General features: G+C 37.6%; 1 protein-coding gene across 4 annotated transcripts in view; it reads right to left on the bottom strand.

The window, feature by feature from the left end:
- The window catches only part of Kat6b (K(lysine) acetyltransferase 6B), a 173,181-nt gene that overhangs the window by 48,568 nt on the left and 100,272 nt on the right, over window positions 1-24,341 (bottom strand). For all 4 annotated transcript variants that reach the window (XM_013025667.1, XM_013025669.1, XM_013025666.1 and 1 more), the window contains exons 4-6: window positions 12,288-12,396; window positions 2,525-2,640; window positions 2,222-2,303 (exon numbers count right to left, since the gene is read on the bottom strand). In XM_013025667.1, the coding sequence (XP_012881121.1) occupies window positions 2,222-2,303; window positions 2,525-2,640; window positions 12,288-12,396 (307 nt within the window). The remainder of the gene's footprint in view (window positions 1-2,221; window positions 2,304-2,524; window positions 2,641-12,287; window positions 12,397-24,341) is intronic.

The following is a 24,341-nucleotide window of genomic DNA, read 5'->3' as shown; positions in this document are numbered from 1 at the left end:
CCAGGGTCAAGATGTTGAGTGTAAAGGCTGTCCCCATCTCAGAACCGTTCCCTATAGCTATTTCTAATGTGGAATATTCCTACCACCATATAAACACACACAGAAAATATCCTCCTATCTTTTTATTTAGGGTAACCATTTTCAAAGCAATTTTTGGAACATGTAGGACAAAATATTTGTTTCATCACTATTCTCTGGAGATGAGCAATACTGAAATGATTGTCATTTTAAAATTAAAATGTATAAAGCCGGGCACTGGTGGCTCACACCTGTAATCCTAGCTATTCAGGAGGCTGAGATCTGAGGATCACAGTTCAAAGCCAGCCCAGGCAGGAAAGACCGTGACATTCCTATCTCCAATAAACCACCATAAAACCAGAAGTGGCACTGTAGCTCAAGTGGTAGAGTGGTCGCCTTGAGCTGAAGAGCTGAGGGACAGTGCCCAAGCCCAGAGTTCAAGCCCCACAACCGACAAAAAAAAATAAAAATAAATTAAATTAAATTAAAATTTATAATACTCTGGAATTACAAGAATAATCTGACATAAGAAACTGAGACAATAGAAAAGAATTAAAAGACAACTATCAGAAAAAATATATAAACATTTCTATGATCTTGACTAATATTTAAAAACATGAAGTTTCATGTACTTGGCTACATCACAAAAATAAATAAAAAGATTATACACATTCTGAAGAAAATGATGAGAAACGTAATTTTAAAAAGTTAGTGGATTAAATCAGGTATTTTATAAATGATATATAAATAGCCAATGATCAAACACTAGAATGTCTGATCTTACGACTAAAAGAAAAGTACTATCAAGCATTTTTTCTATCAACAAGCTGATTGAATTTCAAAATAATGACTATTTTTACCAAATCTAGGATAACAGTTAATAGAAGATGCGTATTTTAAAGGTGTGAAACTTTTTAAAAAGTATCTCAGAATCAATGAACACAGTAAATGGCTGTTACTGGTCACAATATAGGTAAATAGGTATTCTCATACACTGGTGGTTGGTCTAAAAATTAAGACAGACTTTCATATATATATATATATATATATATATATATATATGTGTGTATGTATGTATGTATGTATATATAGTCTTTGATCTGACAATTCCTTGCCTAGGGATTTGGCTTAAGAAAATAATTGTTGATGGGGGACAAAAACCTGGCAATATATAAAATATCCACCATAATGTAATGGTTAATTAAACCAATTACAGTTTATTTATACACAAGGGTACAAAATCAAATTCCTTAAAGGCAGCATTCACATAATGATAATAGGGAGTAGTGAGACTGTGGCAAATTAAATCCTGCTTGCCCACCTAGAGAACTCAAATTTAAAAATTTTTAAAATACTGTACCAACAAAGCACACCTGTGGCCCACCGTTACCAAGTTTGTAACCCCTGCTTTATACTACAGGGTCTATAGAACTCATTAAAAACTGCATGCAAGAGAACATTTAATGATGTGGCAATGCTTGCAGTCTATTATTGAGAGGGGAAATAAGGTTACAAAAACATTCATGGAATGTTCCATTCCTTTTTAAAGGGTGTGTGGAGGCAAGGAAGGAATTTCAAATGATTTTTCTATTTATTTTCTTTCTGTATTTTCCATACCTACCACATGGTAAGTCTATATAGTTTAGAAAAAAGGGAAAAGTTAGTTTTAAATGTTTACAATATTACAAAACCGAGGGAAGACAAGACTGAATTAGGCTGATTTACACAATAAACAGAAGAAAATACCTATTTCACTAAATGCAAGATGGTTCAGACACCCATATTCAAAATAGCAATTAATTGCTAGAAAATGGTAATGCTTTCCTACCATGGGACTCTGAATTCATTATTAGCCAACTTTTGAAAAAAATTCATTACCTTTAAAATCCTACACTAAAAAATATGGAGTGTATTCAAAACTTTTGACCCACATAATCCAAATTTATGCTAATAGTGGAGTGGTATGGGACAAGGACAGACTTTTTCATCTCTACATGTGAGTCAATCTTATACATAAATTACCCCCCCCCCAAATAAATGCTTTGCTACTCCTCTATCTAGAAACTGCAAGGACATGGAAGGTGGGAGGGATGAAAACAGGATTAAGGAACCTGTATGTTTCTGAACTGTCAGCTATCAAGACAAGGCTATTATGTAATAAGACAGTAATTAGATACATTTTAAATATGGGTTAAAGGTTCACCTTTTGGCATTCTGGAAAGTGGTGGGTCACAGCACTCCATATGGAATCCTCTATCACAAGAGTCACAAAAAAGCATATTATCCTGTAATACAGTAGAGAACAATACAGACTGAGACCAACTGTAAAACATCCCCTAAGTTTCCAGATTAACAATAATAAAATAGAAGTATCAACTTCACAGCTGTGGTTTGATGTGACAAATACTTAGGCTTTTTAAAGGCAAATGGTAACATTCTACAAAAAGAAAACCTTAACACTGCTGCTTAGTTTACCTGGCACTGGGCTAAGAAGAGCCATACCTACCGCATTTTTGCCCTGGATTCTACACGCACTGCATGTCTTGCATTCAATGCACTGCCACCTTAAGGCTTTCACGTTTGTTGTTAGCTCAGGACAAAACTTCAAACAGGATGGATGTCCTACAAGAAAAAAAGAACAAATTGCTTTATGGGAATGTTGCCTTCATTAAAAAACAAAAACAAAAAAAGCCTCTTAGAATCTAAATTTAATAGTCACTAATGCCAATCAAGGAGGCATAAAAACAATACAAAGATAAAAGAATCTAAAATTACAGATTTTCCTTTCTGCCTTTCTTTCCCTTTGCCTTCTCTTACTGTAGTTAACAGAATGATAGTAAAAAAGTTCTTTCCCTTAAAAAATTGGGAAATATATAGCAATTCCGACCAAGTCATTCTCAAATTCTTAACCGAGAACATCATGTGCTCCAGTTGGTGTCCTCATTGCTCCACCTTCTGGAAAATCTCCTGTACTTGCCACCTTAATCGGCACTATCTACCCTCAGCTCTTGGTTTGTAACACTAAACTAGGATGAGGTGCAAAATTCAAACAACTCCTGCTCTCTGTGTGTGATGTAATCATACAACTCAACACTGGGGATGGGTGGACATGGTTGGCACATACCTGCAATCCCAGCACCCAGGGGACCAAGATTGGAAGATGGTGAACTCAAGGCCAACCTGACTTCCTATCAAGTCTATGTCTCAAAATAAAAACAAAAACAAACAAAATAACCCAAAACTTAGGTTACTCACCATAGCATAATTACATTTGCCAAAAACAAGCAAATAAATGCATAAATAAACTCAATAGAACACAAAGAATGCTCCCTTGTCGGGACAGATGAAGAATATTCCATTACCATCTTGCCTTTTGTTTACTGATTTTTTAAGTTCTTAAAGTAGAAGAAGCAGTGAATCTGACCGTGTTAACAGGATGATAAGATTCAGACTAAATGGAACAAGCCAGGAAGCACATTCTTAGCAAATTTCCTCCACTGTCCTGAGCAATGAGCTTCTCCATACACCTAGCCTTTTTGCCTACTTCTGGTGTCAACCAGAGACCCTGACAGGCAATTCCTGGAGGCTGGCTCTTCCTTCCCCCAAGTATGGAGAGCACAAGCCCAGGCTCTACAAGGCAGCTGAATTTCAAATCTAGTGTTTTGGGTAGTTTGTTTATTTTTTGGTCCCACAACTCTGAAGAAATCTCCAAACTTTATTTTAGGTTGGTCTTTTTTTTTTTTTTTTTAATCTGGTCTTTAAATAGTAAGAACATTAGTAAATCCCATGTGAAAGAACTTATAACCAAGCTGCAAAGGAAACCTGAGGGGTAATAATAATAATAAAAAAAAAGCAGATTCTGCAATTTCAAAACTGTTTTATAATTTCCTGACTTTGGCAGCCTTATTGTTTAATATGTACTTTGGGTTGCTGCCAAAAGGTCCTCCTCCCTAAAGCTTAACAGGTGCTTCATAAAATTCCACCCACCAGGAGATTGGGCTTTTTGAAGTAAAAACATTCAAAATCAATCATCGATACTACCACTTAAAAAAAAGGCATGCAGTTTGAAGGTTTTTTTTTTTTTTTTTTGCTCCAAACATCTGTATTTAAGATGTTGAGAAAATAAAATGCTGTCAGAGGATTATGATCTCAAGCAGGAGAAACACCCAGGCCTGTGCATTTAACCTCTCACACTATTCTTAGACAAGGACTTCTCTAATTCAAATAAACAACAGAAAAAGGTTTACCCATCAAGACACAAAAATGGTATCAATCACTTCTCCATGCTCAGGATTGGCAAAGATAGCCTACATGTTGCCTTGCATTGCATACTTTGAAAGGGGAGGGGATAAAGAGGGCTTAAATAGTGAGGGAGCTAAGAACTTAACTTTTAAAGAAGGCAATTTAAATTCCACCCTAAAATGGATCCCATCAGCTCAAAAATATACCATTTACTCTCTCCTTTTTTATTACTTCCTGTAAGCCATACATCACTGGCACATATGACCTCAATTTCACACACTACATTTTTCTCTACATTAAAATCTGCTTTGTACTTTGTAGCTTAATATTCAGTAACTAAGGTAATTCACATCATATTACAACTTACTACTTATTTCCACAGATATCCTATGGAAGACTTTTTTTTCAAATAATTATACATTTTGAAAGTTAATGGATTTTCAGCCATTTTCAATCAAGAGCAAATATTCTTCCTCTTTATGCCTTTCCTCTCTTTTTAAGTAATATTATCTCAAACTACTACTTTTTAAATTACCCTATCAAATTCCAAAATCTTCAGCCTAAATTTCCTTTAGGCAGAAATCTTACCTTGATTTAGCTCAAGAGAATTGGTCATAGATCCCTTCCAGCTCTAATTTCTAGGACACTGAGGGATGAAGAAACATTTCCATTTTATTTTCTCACAGCTAACTTTTAAAGTAACACTAAAGACTGTAACTGATTCTTGCTCTATTACTACACAAGAGGAAGATGGAAAGTAACAGGATAGTAATGGAATAATGAAAAGGAACAGTATTGATATTGTAACTTTTCACTTCCTGTTTAGCCATTCCATAAATTTAACAATTTTAAAAATTCTTGTTCTCTGCTGACACAATTTATGGTGGGTTTTGTCTTTCTGGACTTAGTTTTACCGTTGCAGTTTGCAATTTGTCTATCTAAGAACCATATAATGCATTCACACATTTTTCATCCTTATACAAACACAAAAGAATATCTCCCTTAGAATGGTTTTATATAGTAAAATAAAACAATACTGTTTAAGTACCAACAGATCAAAAAAAAACCAGTAGAAATGATTTTTGGATGAAGTATGTGAGAGAAAACAAGGGTTCTGTGTACACAAAGATGTCTACATCCTAATTCCCATGGCATGTACATATTGCTTTTGTGACAAAAGGAGCATTACAAATGTAAAGATGACTAAAGGGCACAGATCTGGAGGTGGAGAATTTATCCTAAGTTATCTGAGAGAATCTTTCTTTTGGCCAGGTTAGTTGAGAAATGGGGAGAGAATATAAGAGGAAGCATGAAAGCCAGGAGCCGGTGACTCACGCCTTTAATCCTAGCTACTCAGGAGGCTGAGATCTGAGGATCATGGTTCAAAGCCAGCCTGGGCAGAAAAGACCATGAGACTCCTATCTCCAATAAACCACTAAAAAACCGGAAGTAGTGCTGTGGCTCCAGTGGTAGAGCGCTCGCCTTGAGCTGAAGAGCTGAGGGATAGCATCCAAGCCCAGAGTTCAAGCCCCAGGGCCAACTGGAAAAAACAAAAAAGAGGAAGCATGCAAAGGTATCTACTTGCCATTGCAGGCTTTACAGATGGAAGAAGAAGCCACAAACCATGGCCTTGGGAGTGGCCTTTGAAAGTAGGGAATGGAAAAGGGGGATCTCAATCCTAAAAACAAAGAAACTGAATCTTATCAACAATTCTAATGTGCAAGGACATGGATCCTCTCCTAGAGGCTCCAGAAAGGAACTTGCAGACATCATGATTGTCATCTGGTTAGGCCCATATTGGGTTTTATCCTAGAGCTAGCTGTTAAGATAATACATGTGTGTATACTTGTCTTAAATCACTAAATGTGTAGCAATTTGTTACTTCAACAACAGAAAACTAATAAGGATCTGAACATGGGGTGTCTCAGATACCCTATTTGACCATCCATTATTTAATAAGTACTGGAAAGCAGAAAAGAAGAAAATAAACATAGTTCCCATCCTATGAGATCATGTGGTGTAGCAGGAAAGATGGGCATTAACCAGAATTAGCATTCACACCAGGTACAATGACATACACATACACTATTAGTACTCAGGAGGCAGAGCCAAGAGGGTCATAAATTTGAGACCTGTCCCAACCAATGACTAGGGATTCTGCTCAGGGGTATGGTATCTACATAACATACACAAGGCCCTGTGTTCAACTCCCCCTAAAATTTAAACTTAAATAAGCACAATACCTGATGACAGAGTGGGGGAGAAAGAACTTAGCAGTAGGGTAAAAGAATGCCTCCTTGACCAAAGCATGAATGGGGAGAGATGGGACCAGAAAAGCTGAGCAAAGGTGACACGTGGAGAGAATACAGTACATTCAGGGAGAAAAAACTGATCTATTTAATTAATGTGTAGACTATGAAGGATGTGAGACTTAAGGATCTATTGCAGAATGATTTTCAGGGTTATATTAAATAATTTGGATTCCCTCCCCCTTCTCCTCCCCAAGAGTGATTGGTAGCCAAGAAAAATTCTGTGATCAGATTTAAAATTTCAAAGGGTAACTTGGTCTATAGGATGAAAAAATAGGGGGGGGGTAAGGATTAGATTTAGATTATAATAACAGAGCTGAGTCAGGCTACTGGAAAGTGTGGGTAAATTTAAGAGACATGCACATGTGTGTGTATATATAATCAAAGTGTGCTAGGGAATTCCTTCGTATGAGAGAACAGGAGAGAGGAATGAGTGGCCAATAGGAAATTCAATTTGTTGTTAACTACTGTAGCATTTTTTTGTGGTTGGTTTATTTTGTTTTGTTTTATGGAGGATGGGAATCAAGTCTGCTGATCTCTTTTGGATAATAATTTTGAGGTGTCTATGAAGTGGACAAGTGAATCTGTAGATATTTGCATATAAGGCAAAGTAAGAAACACAGGGCCAAAGACAGAAGTCTTTAAAAAATATTTTGAGAGAAAATATTAGAGAGAAAACATGAAGTTAAAAGATATAGAGGAAAGTGTCAGAAAGAAAACAGAATATGGCATCAAAGAAGCTGAAGAGACTATTTCTCAACAAGGTTGTATGTGACAAAGAGGACAGACAGGTGCTCATTAAATTTTAATAGAGACCATTTAAATTTTCTACTTGGAGGTCACACTGTTAAGCCTGAAAAGCACATGTTATAGTTTGAACAGTAAGTGTCCCCCACAGGTTATTATGTTGAATGCTGAGTGCCCAGCTGGTAGCGTTATTTCAGGAGGTGGTTTTGTAGGGGCCTGGGAGGAGGAAGCAGGCACTGGGACCATGCCATTGAAGGTTACTCTTGGTCTCTCATTACTTCATCCAGTTCTGCTTTCCACTTGCTGTGAAGTGAAGAACCTCCTTTCCACACACTCTCAAAACCCCAAGCTAATGGTGCCAGAGGCCACACACTGAAATCTTTCCTCAATTGTTTATTTGGGTATTTAGTTACAACATGAAAAAAATCTAACATAGGGCAATTTTAGTGAAATGACAGGCAAGAATTCTGCTTCCTGTCATCATTTGAATGGTCAATCCTGCTTTGGGCTACTGGAGGATGGGGCTTTTTCCTCCCATCCATATTTATTACTCTCTGGGTTCTTTCTGGTCAAGGGCCTCCTTCTCAATTTTAGATTTAATATGTTTAGTCAATGTGGAACTGGATGACTAACCAATCACTCCCTGGGGCATTCCTGTACAATGACCTTAAAACACTAGTGTTCTTTTATTATATCCATTCTTTACCTTACCAGTTCCCGCTGGGAATGCCCCGCCCCCCGCCTTTCAGGGTTAACATACAGATGAACTTAGGACTGACTCCAAGACTCCCAAGGATGAGCTGATACTCTTTCTAAGCTCTATCTCCTTTGTGTATCAAGCGTTTTTTTTTTCCCTCCCTCTCCCAGCTGCATCACGGCAGCCAGCCCCTTTACTGCCTCCTGTTTCAATGAGCTTCCACTTAGTATGATGCTGTAATTTTGAACTGTACACTTATCTTAGATTTGCTAATTTGAAAACACACATGCACATAACTCATCTGTAAGTAAGATTTAACCACCCAGCAATCTGAGCAGACACAAAATTTCATTTGGTATAATATCTAATACTTATGTGAAGCTAATTAAAGATAATTTGGTCTTAATGAGGCAAAGAGAATATAACAGTGTTAATTTCAAAGTAGGCTGATCCATGAAAGTCAAGTAAAATCACTTCCCAGCCCCAACATTTCCACAGACCTGAAGACTATCTGATAGTTCCCACATTCCTATCAGTGACTACAATCATCCCTCGTGGTTGTCTAATGTTTTATAGTTACCTGTCATCTGCATACGACTACTTCACTGGGTGCCCATACCAGCTCTGTGGATGCAGGGCACAGACATTACCCTTCAGGTTACACAGCCAGCAAGCACAGGAAGTGAAACGGAACACAGGACTGGAAACACCACATTTAGGGCTCTTTAAACCATTCATCTCATTTCGTACTTTTAATGTATATAAACTTGGATGACTTTTTTTTCTTAGAGTTTATTATGGGGAGAGCAAACTGTGGGCTTGCAAGAGATGGAGGCATAAGGGGAAGGAAGAAGAGAAAAAGAGAAAAGGGGGATGGATGACTTGTTTTTAAAAAGAACTTCTAACAAGAAAAAAAAGTTAAAATTATGAGCAACTGTAGCATTGAACCATCTTGAAAATAGAGAAATGTTGGTTTTATGATGCAATCAGAAGGAAACATTTATTGCTCATGTCTATGAAATCTAAGCACAGTTTAAATGTGACATCATACAAATGGTACTTCAGATAGAGATGACTAAAAAGAGTTGCAAACATATGGGAAACACATTTAAGAATGATCTTCCTTATGGGTTGCATCTATATTTCCTTTTTTCCCCCATTTTATATTGCTTTGGGTATTTTTTCACATCAACATCTTGTGTTAGTGATCCCTTTGATCATTATAGTCTTCATTCACTCCTAGAACCAATGGATCCTTCTGAGTAAACAGCCATTTCCATAGGGCTAAACAAAGTACCAAAAATCCGTATGGTCCACTAGAAGTAACAGACTAGACTGTGACAATATCATGAGTGGAGAGCTCTGTTGAAGAATATGGACCTTTTCTTTTTTCCTAATAATTACCAAGGTGTCACTGCAGAACATTAAACTAGGATTCCCCCCAAGTTCATTTTCTAAAATGATCTGTTATTTTATCTGGACTCTTCCATTAAAGAGAAATAAAGAACAAAGTCTACTTTGTCTGATCTACCAGATAAAATAAATGTCTAGAAAGCATTTTATTGAGTAAGAACAACAGGTTTCCCCCCCACACCTTTACTAAACTAGCCAAACTCAGGCTGGCACAGGGAACTGAAGGAAGATCACATGAACTTTGACATGTGAGAAGGATCCCATTGTACAGGCCAGGGAGGCACTCTTAGACATTCTCTATGTTGATCAAGGGAGACAGGATGACCCCAGGGCTTAAATTTCTGCCATGACCCCTACCTTGACTCCACAGCTTCTGGCTTTTCACATGAAAATAGAAGAAGAAACTGGCTCACATATGACTCTACTACAGAAACCCTCTAGATAGTATCCTCAAGTCAGTCTTCTCCATTTGTTAGAAGAGAAAACAAGAGGGTTATTTTTGATGAAAGAAAACACTGCATTTATATATCCTTGGTCTAGCCCTTATAAAGCATGAATTTTAGAGGAACAAAATGTCAGCGACCTCAAAGTGTAAATGAGATCAGACCTCCCCTTGGCAGGTTTTCAATCTGGAAAAGATGAAGGGAGATTGATTACATCAGAAAGCCTAAGATCTACCTGTTTAGAATTACCTTGATACCCTGTGAATGAGGCCTTGAAGTTATGATCCACAAGATAATGATCTCAGATTCCTTACCCACTCAAGTAAGTGTATCACCAGAGGTAAGGAAATATATAAAGGGAACTTTTCTTTCTACATTTAAGTATGCCTGTAAATCTGCCTAGGTGCCCAGATAAGTAGATACTGAAGAAATGAAACAGTGGAAGGTGTTTTAGAAAGTACAACCTTAAAAATCACAACCTTAGATAAGTAAAAACGACTAGATTGATCAGGCAGTTACAAAAAAAAAAAAAAAAGATTCATTCATTCTGAATGAGCCTCATGAGAAACCCAAAAGATAACTAGAGTCAGAACTGATGAGTGAAGCACTACCTCATTAACAAAGCATGGGGAGATTGTAGGGTTGCAATATACTAAACTGAATACACAGATAATGTTTCCATGCCCTTTGTCACTATCCATGATACCATGGCCAGGTAAAAGAATTTTAATGAATCTGGAAAGCCATCAAACAGACCGTCAGGAAGTATTTTTTCCAAGCAGGGATTTAAATGTCTTATTTCAAAGGTTCTCCCCTCTTACTCAAGTCTTAGAAGTTACTGAACCGCAAAAGGCCTATCAAGTTAAGCCTTCACATCAGAAATAAGAATCATTGTACTATACTGTCAATCCAAAGTATGGAAAATTTCCACTATCTAACTATCAGGCCATTGTCATAAATGGTGATAAAAAAAATCTTAACTTATTTGCAGCAATCAAGGCCAAACATGCCAAATCACAACAATGGCTGACATTTATGGTATACTTACTGTAGTTCTTGTTGACTCTGTGCTAGGCTATTTACCCATGTTCTCTCACTCATTCCCCATAAAACCCAAGAGGTAGGTGCTGTCACTATTCCCTAATGAGGAAACTGAGGGTTGGAATGGTTAAATATCTAACTCAAGATGGAGGAAATGGCTGTGATGACTCATAAGTTTCCTTTTAACCACCATACTTCATGATTGGCTACCTGAGAGTATGCAATGTTTAAAACGGTTTTTCTTTTCTTTCTTCCTCTCCTCCTAGCCTTCCATTTTTTCTTTATTTTGTATATTGAAAATTGAACCCAGGGCTTTATACATGCTAGGCAAGCGTTTTACCTGTGAGTTGTGCTCCTACACCTTGGTTATTAATTTTAAAATAACATTCATAAAAAACAGCTTAAAGACAAATGCAAGAAAGGATTAATTTTTTTTAACTTGCAGCTCAAGATAGTGTAATCTTAATATTTGTGAAGCCCTGGGTTGGATCTCTATTATATAGAATTTTTTTTTTAATTGAGATAAGTTCTTGCTTCCTATCTAGGCACATGCCTGGACCTCGATTTATTGTGGGTTACTACTTATTTTTAGATTTCCTGTCCTGCCTCCATAAAACCAGCATGTTTCATTGAGATGGAGTATTTTTCTTCCCTGAGCTGAACATCTGGGATTCCATAAATTTGCAAAAGGCCCAGGGTTCCTACCTTTGATTCCATGGGGATTCTCAGAGCGGGACAGTAATACTACACTTAGCCAGTCAGTAGGCATCATGATCTAAAACATAAGACTCTACATAGAGTATTTCTTATATTGAACTCCACATAGAGTGTTTCTTATATTGAGCCTTTACGGTATAAAAAACAAAAATGATTCTAAGTATACAAGTATTCAAATATTTGAGTTCAGCCTTTGTAACACAGAAAGACCCCATAACAGATGGACAGACAGACAGACAATTAAGCATGTTGGTACCTACCTATAATCCCAGTAAAAGGATGAGAGCTCAAGGCCAGTCTGTGCTATATAGCAAGGCCATTTCTTAAAACAACAACAAAAATTTCTACCCTGAATTTACCTACAGAACAGGAGTGCCTATACTGAGTTATCAATGTATTATGAAACTGACGGTTAATTCTACTCATATTTAGTATTTTATGAACATAAAATATCTACCACTGCTGTTACATTGTCTACCTGCATTTATTTTTTTTACATTAAAACTCTACTGTATTGCCAAATAACTGCTTCAATAAAAAATACCTTGTAGTTTTGAGATAAACAGCAGGAAGTTATTATAGTGGGAAGTCACTATACAAAACCTATAATAGTGGGAAGTCACTGTACAAAACAAAACAAAACAAAACAAAGTAACTTACCACTACTGCCACAATCTGCACAAGACAGGAGTTCTTCTGGTTTCTTTTCACGATTTGATTCTTTAGTCCCCAAACAGAAGCTACATATTGGAATGGGATCTGCACGGGGCTATGACAAAATTAAAAATTTAAAATATCATTAGCTTCCATGTCAAGATTTAAAATAAAATGTTAAAATCAAAGGCTTTGTACCTACTTCTTGAGCAAAGAAAAACTGCTAAATCAGGTACTCATTTTATCATAAATATCGTCAAGGTATTTGCTAGTGAAGTATTAGCTAAAGAATAAACATTCAGGCCGGGTGCTGGTGGCTCACGCCTGTAATCCTAGCTACTGAGGAGGCTGAGATCTGAGGATCGCTGTTCAAAGCCAGCCTGGGCAGGAAAGTCCATGAGACTCTTATCTTTAATAAACCACCAGAAAACTAAAAGTGGCACTATGGCTCAAACGGTAGAGCGCTTGCCTTGCAAAGAGCACAGGGACACAAGCCCAAGGGACTTGGGACGCAGTGCCCAAGCCCAGAGTTCAAGCCTCACAACTGACGAAAAAATAAAATAAAATAAACCATGATTTTAGATGACACATTAAACAAAAAAATAAGCAACAACAAAAATTCTGTAGGATTACTTAAAAAGATCAAGAGATCATTACCAAGGCTTTCCAGCACCAGTTCTTCAAAGAAAACCATAGCCTACAAAGAAGCAAACCTTCCATCTCTGACATCCCCAAGTTTTCAAACAAACAACAAAACATTTGTCTGGCCCCTTTGCACCTTTGAACTCTCACTATGGAAATTGCTTTTAACAATGTATAGATTTACATACATTTTAGTGTCTCCTTTGCCAAGCAATGTTATCATTCCCATCCACAGTTGAACTGTGCCTATAGATCTGGCCACATTATTTTCAAGAGTCAAGACTGTACATAAACTAAAATTTTACTGAATATGTCACATCTTCATAAACATCTGTTACCCAACTGATGTTACTAAGTTGTTCTCATATTTGAATCTGATGACTTAAAATATTCAGGCCAAGAAAGCTCAACATAAGAAATGGTTTCTGCTGGGCTCATGCGTATAATCCTAGCTACTCAGGAGGCTGAGATCTGAGGATCACCGTTCAAAGCCAGCCCAGGTCAAAGCCAGCCCAGGTGGGAAAAGTCCATGAGAGTCTTATCTCCAATAAGCCACTCAGAAAAAAAGAAAGTTGGCACTGTAGCTCAAGTATTAGAGAGCTAGCTTTGAGCTGAAGAGCTGAGGGACAGCGCCAGGCCCATAGTTCAAGCCCCACGACCAATAACAACAAAAAAGGTTTCTTGTTTTGTTTTTCTTTGTTCATTTGTATTCTTTTTTTTAGGGGGGGGGTCCAGTTGTGGGGCCTGAATTCTGGGCCTGGGCGCTGTCCCTCAGCTCTTCAGCTCAAGGATAGCGCTCTACCACTTGAGCCACAGCACCACTTCCGGCTTTTTTCTTATGTGGTGCTGAGGAATTGAACCCAGGGCCTCAGGCATGCAAGGCAAGCGCTCTACCACTGAGCCACCTTCCCAGCCCGTTTCTTGTACTGGACTTGGAACTCTAGCACTTGTGCTTGTTTGGCAGGCACTTTTACACTTGAACCACGTCTCTAACCCCTAAGAAAATATCTTTAAGTGTAAATAAAAAACAAGATTTTGCTATGTCTAATTCTCTAAGTATACATCAACACAGAATAAACCTCACTTATCCAACTGTCCAATTCCAAATGCCTCGTACATTACTGGTTCATAGTAAGCAGGCACTCCAAATATTTTTGCTAACTAAATGAGAAGCATATGCTAGTTTGTTTTTAAATCAAACTCATCTTTAAAATATTTCAAATGGTTATCCTGACTCCAATAAATGCCTTGGTTCTCTGTGACAACATGTCATCAAAATCAAGAATCTGTCTATGACCAAGCATTCACAAAATTATTTAATGTGATTGTTAATTATATCTTACAATGAGTCTCATTATCTTGCCCTTATTTTTAGGTTAATTTGTTCTATTAATATGCACAGGCTTTACTTTCTGGGGTAGAAATGCAAATACATTTTTTTAGTCACTGTTAAAAAGCACAGTGTAAAACATTCTGTACTAGAAACACCAAAAAAAGACAAGCTACAACAAATTGGTCACTGACTCCAGCCACTGTTTTTATAAATGCCACATAATCAGCACTGCATAATTATGGATCCGTAGTTATTACTTGCAACTGCTCGACTGCAGTACCTTGGGAACACTTTTGTTCCTTTAAATAGCAATTAAAAGAACAATCTGGTTTTAAAGTGACAACATTCCCCTGATAGATTGTAGCTGAAACACAGCCCTTGTACTAATGGGATTCCTGCTTTCATTTGATAGAACAATGTTCAAGCCATTGCCGTCATCCTTGTGGTGATAAATAATTTACAAAATGTCACATATCATTCATGCAATGAAACAAACCCAAATCTCCAGTCCCATTTTTCTTTCCCAGATGAATTTTTAGCTGAAAGAGAGATGTGGCCATCAGCCAGCATCCATGCTCAATTTTCGTTTTTAACTAAAGGTAACACAAAGGACAAAGGTTGCTAGTAGTTCATGGCCAGAAAGACTGATGTCCCACACTCTGCCCAATAATAGAAAGCCAAGATGCTATCACTTCCACACTATGTCCAAGTGAACCCCACCATGCTGATGTATGCTCACAGCCATTTATTTAAAGGATAACTATCTCACAATACTCTATAAAACCACTGCATTATACAGAACTGTCTGCCCTGCTGAATTATTGATAATTCAAAGCACTTTTTGCTAACCTCAGTGTAGCTGAGTCTAATTAACTTTAAAAAATTGTCACTTGTATGAAATGAAACTTTTACAGTAATGCATGTAAATGGGTCACAGAATTATTATGATTCACTACTCTCAATCAGACTACATATAAACTGTTCTTTCAAAAAATAATCCCTTGTAATAAAAGCATAATGGATTGCATTCAGAAAGAAGTCTGAGTAAATGGCAATTTGATTCCATACAAATCTACTGTAGACAAGTGATAATTGAGATTTGAAAATAGAACCCTGAGTCCCCAAATTCTTAAGTCTTACAAAGGCACCTGACCAGTTGATCATATTTTCTCATCAACATGTCTGATGATTTTTAACTAATTCCAAGTACAATAATTACAGACAGGTCTGAAGATAGTCATGAGCAGGCTCTGCTCTGGAAGCAGATCTCTGTCACTCACACTCAGTAATCCTCAGGCAGCTATGAGGCTAGAAGCCCTCTCCTACTATCCCAAGGAATCAGTGTAATGTTTTGCCAAGTATGTGTTTTCCCCAATTTAGAAAAGAAACCGAGAATGAGAGGTTTGTAAATTTCTCTCAAGTTGTACAAGTTCAAGTGGAGATTCATTTCTTAACCTTGCTATCTCCCCTCTACTCCTTTTGGGAAAAACAAATGGTGAAGAATTATCTTCCCATCGTGGCAAAAGCTATTTAGTAATTAACATGCCCATAATGGCTTCATCCAATTTCTGCCATGACCAAAGGCGTATGTTTCAAGGACTACTAAACAGATAGCTGATATATACAATATTAGGTTACTAATTAATGACACTAGGAAAAATATACCTCTGTAATAGAGACGTCTAGTGAGCACATCTTAACCAATATGGGACAGCATAGTACAAAAATGCCTCCAAGTGCTGTCTCTTGAAGGAGTTGGAATTTCCTATATGGTATTCTTGGAGATGCTAACCATAATGAACCGGCAAATCCAACTCAAAGAATATCCTATATAAACAACTTAACTGGGCTCTTCAAATTATAAGTGTCATGCAGAACTAAATATAGGCAAAACCAATTTAAGTAAATAAAATGGCATTAAAACTAAATACAATTCATGATCCTTGGTTGGATTCCAGACTTTAAAAATAGAACCTTCAGCCGGGTGCCAGTGGCTCACGCCTGTAATCCTAGCTACTCAGGAGGCTGAGATCTGAGGATCATGGTTCAAAGCCAGCCCGGACAGGAAAGTCCTGAGACTCTTTTTTTTTTTTTTTTGGTCCGGTAGTGGGGCCTGAACTCTGGGCCTGGGCGCTGTCCCTCAACTCTTCAGCTCAAGGCTAGCGCTCTACCACTTGAGCCACAGCGCCACTTCCGGCTTTTTTCTTTTTGCTTACGTGGTGCTGAGGAATCGAACCCAGGGCCTCAGGCATGCAAGGCAAGCGCTCTACCACTGAGCCACCTTCCCAGCCCAGTCCTGAGACTCTTATCTCCAATAAACCACTAGAAAAGTAGAAGTGGCGCTGTGGCTCAAGCAGTAGAGCGCTCACCTTGAGCTGAAGAGTGCAAGGACAGCGACCAAGCCCAGAGTTCAACCCCCATGACCGACCCCCCCAAAAAAGAAGCTTTAAGCAGGGCACGTGTGGCTCAAACCTACAATCCAAGATACTCAGGGGGCTGAGGTTTGAGGATTGAGCCAGCCCAAACAGGATGAAAGTCAGGAAGAGTTTTACTTCCAGTTAACCAGCTCCTACTCCTCCAGCTCCAGACTTTAGAAACAAACAAACAAAAAAAGTGTAATTCAAGGCCCTGGGTTCAAGCCCCAACACCAGACTATGCACACACACAAAAATGCCTCAAGTATAAATAATGTTATTGGGATAATTGAGGGAAAATACATTAAACAAGTCAATACATAATATATAAAATTAATTTCTCAAGTGACTATGTTGTTGTGTTTATATAGAACAATGTCTTTATTCTTAGGAGATAAGCGATGAAATATTTAGAAGTACGATATCTGTAACTCTCAAATGATTCAAAAAATTGAAAATAACAAAAATAAAAAAACAAATGGAAGTGAATCACTATGAAAAAGAAAATGAAAATGTGCAAAAATGTGAATGGCTGGTGAATATATGTAAAAGATATATGAATGGGTCAATTTTCCATTTTTCTGTATGTTTACAACTTTTTTTTCCACCTCCAGTCCAGCTTTTTGCTGGTTAAGTAGAGATGGATTCTCATGGACTTTTCTGCCTGGGCTAGCTTTGATCCTCGATTCTCACATCTCAGCTCACTGAGTAACTAGGATTATAGACATGAGCCACCAGCACTTGTCTGACATGTCAAGATCTTTAACTAATTTTTGCTCATAGCAACAGAGTATGATAGTGCCTCTTCCCTATACTTTCACCAGTAATTAATATTTAATAGTGCTTGTATTACTATAGAGTCATGTACTGCTGAAGAGCAAGGATATATTCTGAGAAATAAATTCCTTGGTGATCACACTGTTTGAGCATTGTAGCATACTTATACAAAACTAGATGGAACTGGCCAGTTACCTGACAGGGCCTCTTCTTGATACCATCAAGGGACAGATGAACACAAGATATATGAGGCTGCTGCAAGTGTAAACTAGTATATCAAGTAGTAGTAATCCAGTCTTAAGTAACACAAAAAAAATATAGTAAATACATAAGTCAGAAGCCATCACTTATTACTACCAGGTTATGTACTATGTACTATCCTGTATATGATTACATGTGGTTTACTTACACAATTGGTAGTGTAGAATGTTTGTTTTCATCACTAACATCACAAACACTTGTAAGTTGTACTACAACTTCACAACTGTTATCATGTTACTAGGTGATGCTAATTTTTCAACCCTATGAAATCTGAGGCAACCGTTGTCTGAAACATTGTGTTGGAAGATGATTGTATAATTTATAATTACGTACATTAGTGTTTACAACTTTTCTAAACAAAAGGCTGAGATGGGAAAAGACAAAATAATACCCCCTCCACTCTCATAGGAGGTCTAGAACAAATTGTTATATAGGTGGATTATAAGCATTTACAAAACTAGGTATCTGCATCTAATTACAGATTCACAGTAAATACAGAGGACATATTAATCTATAGAGCAGAGAGATGTCAGTCCCCAAAGCCCAGAGGACAAATGACCCAGTTTCTTTAACAAATAAAAGGGAGACAGAAGGAGCAAGCAAGCAAAAAATAGACAGGAAGAGGCGACAGATTAAGAGGAATTTAAAATACCATACACTCATTATGTATGAACTTTATTTTGATATGATTCAAACAAAGTGTAAAGAAACACATAATGAAAAGCATTACGACAGAGAAGGAACTAGAGCCATTTATCCTTAAAAGGCAGTATGGAAGTGACAAATTGGGTTTCTTTGTCATACCAAGTTGAAAGGGTTAGATTTGTTTTCTGTGGCTCTAGAGCACAAAACCTGGACCAATTCAGTTAAGCAGAGAAAATTTCCAAAAGAGTTGTCCAGGAATAGAATGGATTATTCCCACATAAATCTTTTATTCATTTATTTATTTCAGTGGATTACTATTAAATGTTATTGAAATGAATCGCTTTAAAAACTTTTAAGGGCATTAAGTATACTCACAATACTGTGGAACCATCTCCATCATCCATTTCCAAAACATTTTCTATCATCTAAACTAAAGAGGTAGTGTTCTCACTACCTCTTCAGATTACCTGTTTCTAGCAATGCCTGGCACTCAACACTCACCTCTCTATCTCTATGCAATGGACTACTCTTGGCACCTCCCTCATATTAATGGAGTCAAATGATATTTTTGGGGTTCAGGAAGCCTTTGTATTCAGAAGGGATTGTGGAGAGGCTGGATGGGATTCATCAGCGTAGTGAGGGCAGGGCAGAATAGAGGAGTACATAATGTTTCTCCAAGGCCTTTCCTATCTCTTAAACAACAACAACAACAACAACAACAACAACAACAACACACACACACACACACACACACCCCTCTTGAGTTTATTTTATGGAAAAAAGACATGTTAAAGTTTCCAGGGCCTCTGATCTCAAAATAATAGTCTTTTCTCAGAAAACAGTCTTTAAATTCAAAACAATGCATTTTTGAGAAGCTTTATTTTTGTTAATGGTCACTTTGTTCCTGACCTGAAGGAAACGACATGTTTGTTAGTCTTGTTAGCATACATTGCTGGACAAAAATAAATGGAAGTTCATGAACGGAAGCAGAGCCAAAAGTATCCAGGCTCACATCCTCTTCTTGACAAGGACACAAAAAGGGGTTGTACCAGCTATTTCCATGTCCATGTTCACAATGATCACGGATACAGCCCTGTCTTTCCATAATTCTCCATGGATCTGCTCAAGTCCTCTACAGCTTTCTTGAAACTAGTATTTAAAAAATTTCTTTGGTAATTCCAAGTATTATAAATCAAACAGTACAGGATCTGTTATACATCTATTCAGACTAGCATCCTGGAAAGATCTAGATTAAAAATTCTGCTCTTTGAGCCTCAGGCTTCCCTACCTGTGAAAGTATATACTAGTGTTCCTGTGGTCCATCTCTAAGATTGCTAAGGCCCAAATGTCAGTGGATGTGGAAACCATAAAATTTAATTCAAATATTCTTATAATTATTGCAGAATTTACTTTGGCTATAAAAACAAAATACCAAACTATTTCAAGCTCTTCATAGTACTTGTTACCATCTGACTGGCATGTCCTAGTTATCTTTTCGCTTCTCTTATTAACCCATAAGCTCCATCCTGAAGACAGACTGTTCATTGCTGACACCTCACCCTTCAAGAGTGCATTTGTTAAATAAAGGAATCAACAACTGAACAAACTGTTTTGCAATTAGAAAGTATTCTTGTAATTTGGCAGGTCCCAGTGGGGAAGGGGGGAAGGGAGGGGGCAGGGCCAGAATTCCACCACTACCAAAGCCTTTCTACTTGACAAAGCAGGACCAAGCTTTTCAAGATCAACTAGAGAAAAAGTTATCTTCTTGCTGCTATATTCATTATTAAGGTTTGCTCAAAAACAGTGACTATAGAAGGACTGGCATGGTAGCTTGCAACTGTAATTAATTGTAGTTACATGAAGGCACAGATTGGAATGATTTCAGGTTCAAAACCAGATGGGTAGCTGTCGGTAGGATGATCCAAGTCAGAGGCCACCCTGGGGAATATTAAAGCAAGACAGCTGGAGATGTGGCTCAAGTGGTAGAAGACCTGCCTAAGCAGCATCAAGCACCAAGTTCAAAACCCTAATACAGGGGGGGAAAAGTTAATATAAATTTTGTCTTTGTTATTTTTTGTTGTTGTTGTTTTGTTTTGTGCTGTACTGGGGCTTGAACTCAGGCCCTGGGCACTGCCTCTTAGCTTTCTTGCTCAAAGGCTGGTGCTCTACCACTTGAGCCATGGCGTTTTGGTAGTTAATTAGAGATAAGAGTTTCACATACTTTCCAGCAGGGATTGTCTCAAACCACAATCTTCAGAGATCAGCTTCCTGCGTAGCTAAGATTACAGGTATGAGCCACCAGAACCAGACTCACTGTAAGTTTTATAGAAGATAGATTTGGAGCCTTAACTAGTTGCCAGTACCTAGTTATGATATCTTCCCACTCAAGAAAAAACTAAAGGCTGGGAATCTGGCTTAGTGGTAGAGTGCTTGCCTAGCATGCATGAAGCCCTGGGTTCAATTCTCAATACCACATAAATAGAAAAGGCTAGAAGTAGTGCTGTGGCTCAAGTGATAGAGTGCAAGCCTTGACCCAAAGCAGCTCAGGGACAGTACACAGGCCCTGGGTTCAAGCCCCAGGACTGGCAAAAAACAAAACAAAACACAAACGTTGGTGTGTTATTACTGGTAATAAATTATCATGAAAACTTTACAACTGACAGCCCTAAGACAGGAGTTAAAAACTACTCTTGTTTTTAGAGTAACTTAGTAGAGTCCTTTTTTGCTACTTCAGCACTCTATTTTAACACTTATCTAATAAAGAGCTAAACTTCATTTTGTGCCACTTAACCACTTACTCAACTGATGTCTATTGAAAGAGATCAGCCCACTCCTAGTTAGGATACAGATCATGCACACTCAGGATTTTCCTTTATAGCAATTCATTTAACAATGGTTCTCAGAAACACAGGAACTCTAAAAGTCAGGACTTACTGTGTTGGTCTAAATCATTTTATTTTTTCCTGAGTGTTAGTTATCTTGTTCATGTGGACATGTGCAGTAAGGGTGGTCAGTGTAGCCCCTCCTCAGCAAGGAGGATGGAGCTAGCACCCCTCAGAGCAGCCTCAACTATTTCAGACCCCTCGAGACAGAACAGAACTGCTTACAACATGCCTATCACCATTTTCTCTATGTCCAAATATCATTTTGTTTCACATTCTAAGCCTGTTCTGAAATTGTACCATGAATTTCAACGTGAGTGAATCCTAAGTAATTTGTTCCAGAAAATAATTGGAGATATACTTACCATAAGATGTGACACAGGCAACAATTTAATCATAATTTTACTCTTACTATATAGATTTTCTTTCTACCACCTCCTCTGCTCATTATACTTCTCTGTGGGTAATAGGTTCTGTGAGAGGCACTATATCATCCCCACAGACTCTGTGGATTGAATTTCTGTAGTACTTAGAGCAAAAGAGTTTATTACTGTTAACATATGGAGATCTTGAATGCAATGGTTGTATTTTATTTCTTTGTCACAGTGAAAAGGGTTCTCAGTGTTTTTGGAATGTTAAGTAAAATCTAATCAAACAAAAATATTTTAAAGCATTCATATACTACACATACATTCATAAAATGCAGCCCATTTTTTCTAAGGAAATAATTTTAGAACCAACCTAAATAATATCAATGACCACACACTACTGGAATATCCCCCCAATCAAAGCCAATTAAAGAAGTATGGAACAATAAAAGCCTAGCCATAGAGGAATAAGAAGCGAAGAAGAGTCTTTTTAAGAACACCTGTCACTATTATTAACTGAAATTGAAATTGAAACGCTCCCTTATCCTGTAGTCTAGAACTTGTTCTAATTAGGCAGGTGTACATTTTGCTGATTAAGGAAAGTCATTCTATTGGAAGAAAACAAGTCAAATCATGCACACTGCATTTAATAATAGACTTTCCCTCTCTCTCTCCACCTCATTTTTGAAAAAAGGACAATGAAACAATTAGTCTCTTCTTATCTGGACAGGGACTTGGCTTTTAAGATTATATCTTACAGTTTACCCTTGCCATTAAAAACTGTAGATATTGCATTTATCTTCATAAGAGGAATTTAACTCTGATTTAACACAGCTGGAAATCCAACACACAACAGGAATCTGTTTGAGATTTACAAACTATTCTCTTTGGCAAGCATTTCATAAAATCAGAAGTACAATTCCTGTATTTGTTTTATAATAGCAATATAAACTATAGATTCAGAAAGTCTGAAAGTGATTTATGCTTCAGTATTTGAAAAACCTTGACTAAAGCAGGTCCTTGACAACATCATGTCTTTGAGAATAAGAAAACTAACAGTCATAAAGAAAAATTCTATCCTAAAAAAAATGGCAAAAACAACAAAAGAAGAAAATCATGGTTCTAAATTTTGAAAAAGCACTGGGTGATATAAGTAGAAATTGTAGCTCATCTATATGACTTGGAAATTTTTCCCAATTAAGGCCAAGAGCATAGTTGTAGTGGAAAAATCAACACGAAAGGCCAACAATACCCATGCCCAGTGCAATTGCCTATCAGGCAGAGGAAAGGGCCACTGGCTTCTGTGTCTCCCCCCAACAAAAAAAAATCATGTTAATCTAAATACAGTCCCCTAGGCACAATGTGAACTCAACACAGACATTCTTGTTACCAGCCCTGCCAAAGAGATGTCTATACTATCTCAGAGGAGACACAAGAAACAAATGAATCAATTCACACAGTCACAGAAAACAAAGATGAGCCACAGGTAGGTGGATATTAAGAAGGCAGAAGCTACATGAGTCACTCTCTCAAAAATATTGTCACCAATACCAATACCTGACAACTGTTGCAATCCCAGAGGTTTCCATGGCAATTGAGATACTATGAAGTTCTCAATATATTACTGATATTTACTCAGCACCCAAAGTGCACCAAGCAGAAAGTAATTGGTACTCCCAGGGTTTGTCTCACCGAGCCAATAAAAGTAGTGTAATTCCATTACCACACTTAATTCTCAATTGTCCTGTAGGCACACAAACCATCTGGTGTGCAGAATTTCTATACCTCTGACTCTTTTTACTTTTTTCTCATTTCCTGACCCTTTCAATTATATTATTCATAAGCAGGAAGACAGAAGGATTGCTTGGATAATTGGCTTTTCACATGGGTAGCAGATTCATTGCTTATGTTTCTGTAGTGGTGTAAGTTCCAGATCCACTAATGCTGTTGGTCAGGTACATCCTTGGGCCCTTACAAGAAAGTTATCTCAGCTGGATGCCAGTGGCTCACCCCTGTAATCCTAGCTACTCAGGAGGCTGAGATCTGAGGATTGTGTTTCAAAGCCAGCCTGGGCAGGCAAGTCTGTGAGATTCCAGGCCCTGAGTTCAAGGCCCACAACCGATCCCTCCACTCCCAAAAGCTATCTCAGAGACTTTTTCATGGGCCACAGCATCAATTCAAGCAACTGAGAGCTGAATGAACTAATATGAAGTCCCTCCACTTCCCCAATCCAAGTTATAGCAAGGCCAAGAAGAAAAGCACCAGCAGTGATAGGCTTTCTCCCAAAATAAATATTATTTAGGTTCAATTTCCTTGAAGTTGAAGAAAGTTTCACTGAAGTTTTGTAAAAGAGAGCTCATTATATATGTAAAATCAGTAACACTTGGGCTATATTAAGTCAGTGCTTAATATCCTGAGGGTTTTTTTTTTAAGGAGATCCTTCTGTGGTTTTTATGAACTATCAAATATAGTAGAGAGAACTACATACTGTAGATGCTGAACATTTCCTGATCTTATGAATGTAACAAGCATTATTTCTTTTTTTATTTATTTTTAATTTTTTTTTCATTTTTTGGGTCCAGTCATGAGGCCTGAACTCTGGGCCTGGGCGCTGTCACTCAGCTCTTCAGCTCAAGGCTAGCACTCTACCACTTGAGCCACAATGCCACTTCCGGCTTTTTTCTTTTTGCTTATGTGGTGCTGAGGAATCAAACCCAGGGCCTCATGCATGCAAGGCA

Source organism: Dipodomys ordii, unplaced genomic scaffold (assembly GCF_000151885.1).
Source record: "Dipodomys ordii isolate 6190 unplaced genomic scaffold, Dord_2.0 Scaffold86, whole genome shotgun sequence".
In the NCBI taxonomy this organism is placed as follows: domain Eukaryota; kingdom Metazoa; phylum Chordata; class Mammalia; order Rodentia; family Heteromyidae; genus Dipodomys; species Dipodomys ordii.
Note: the sequence above shows the minus strand (reverse complement) of the source record. Positions and strands in the feature narration are given on the sequence as shown.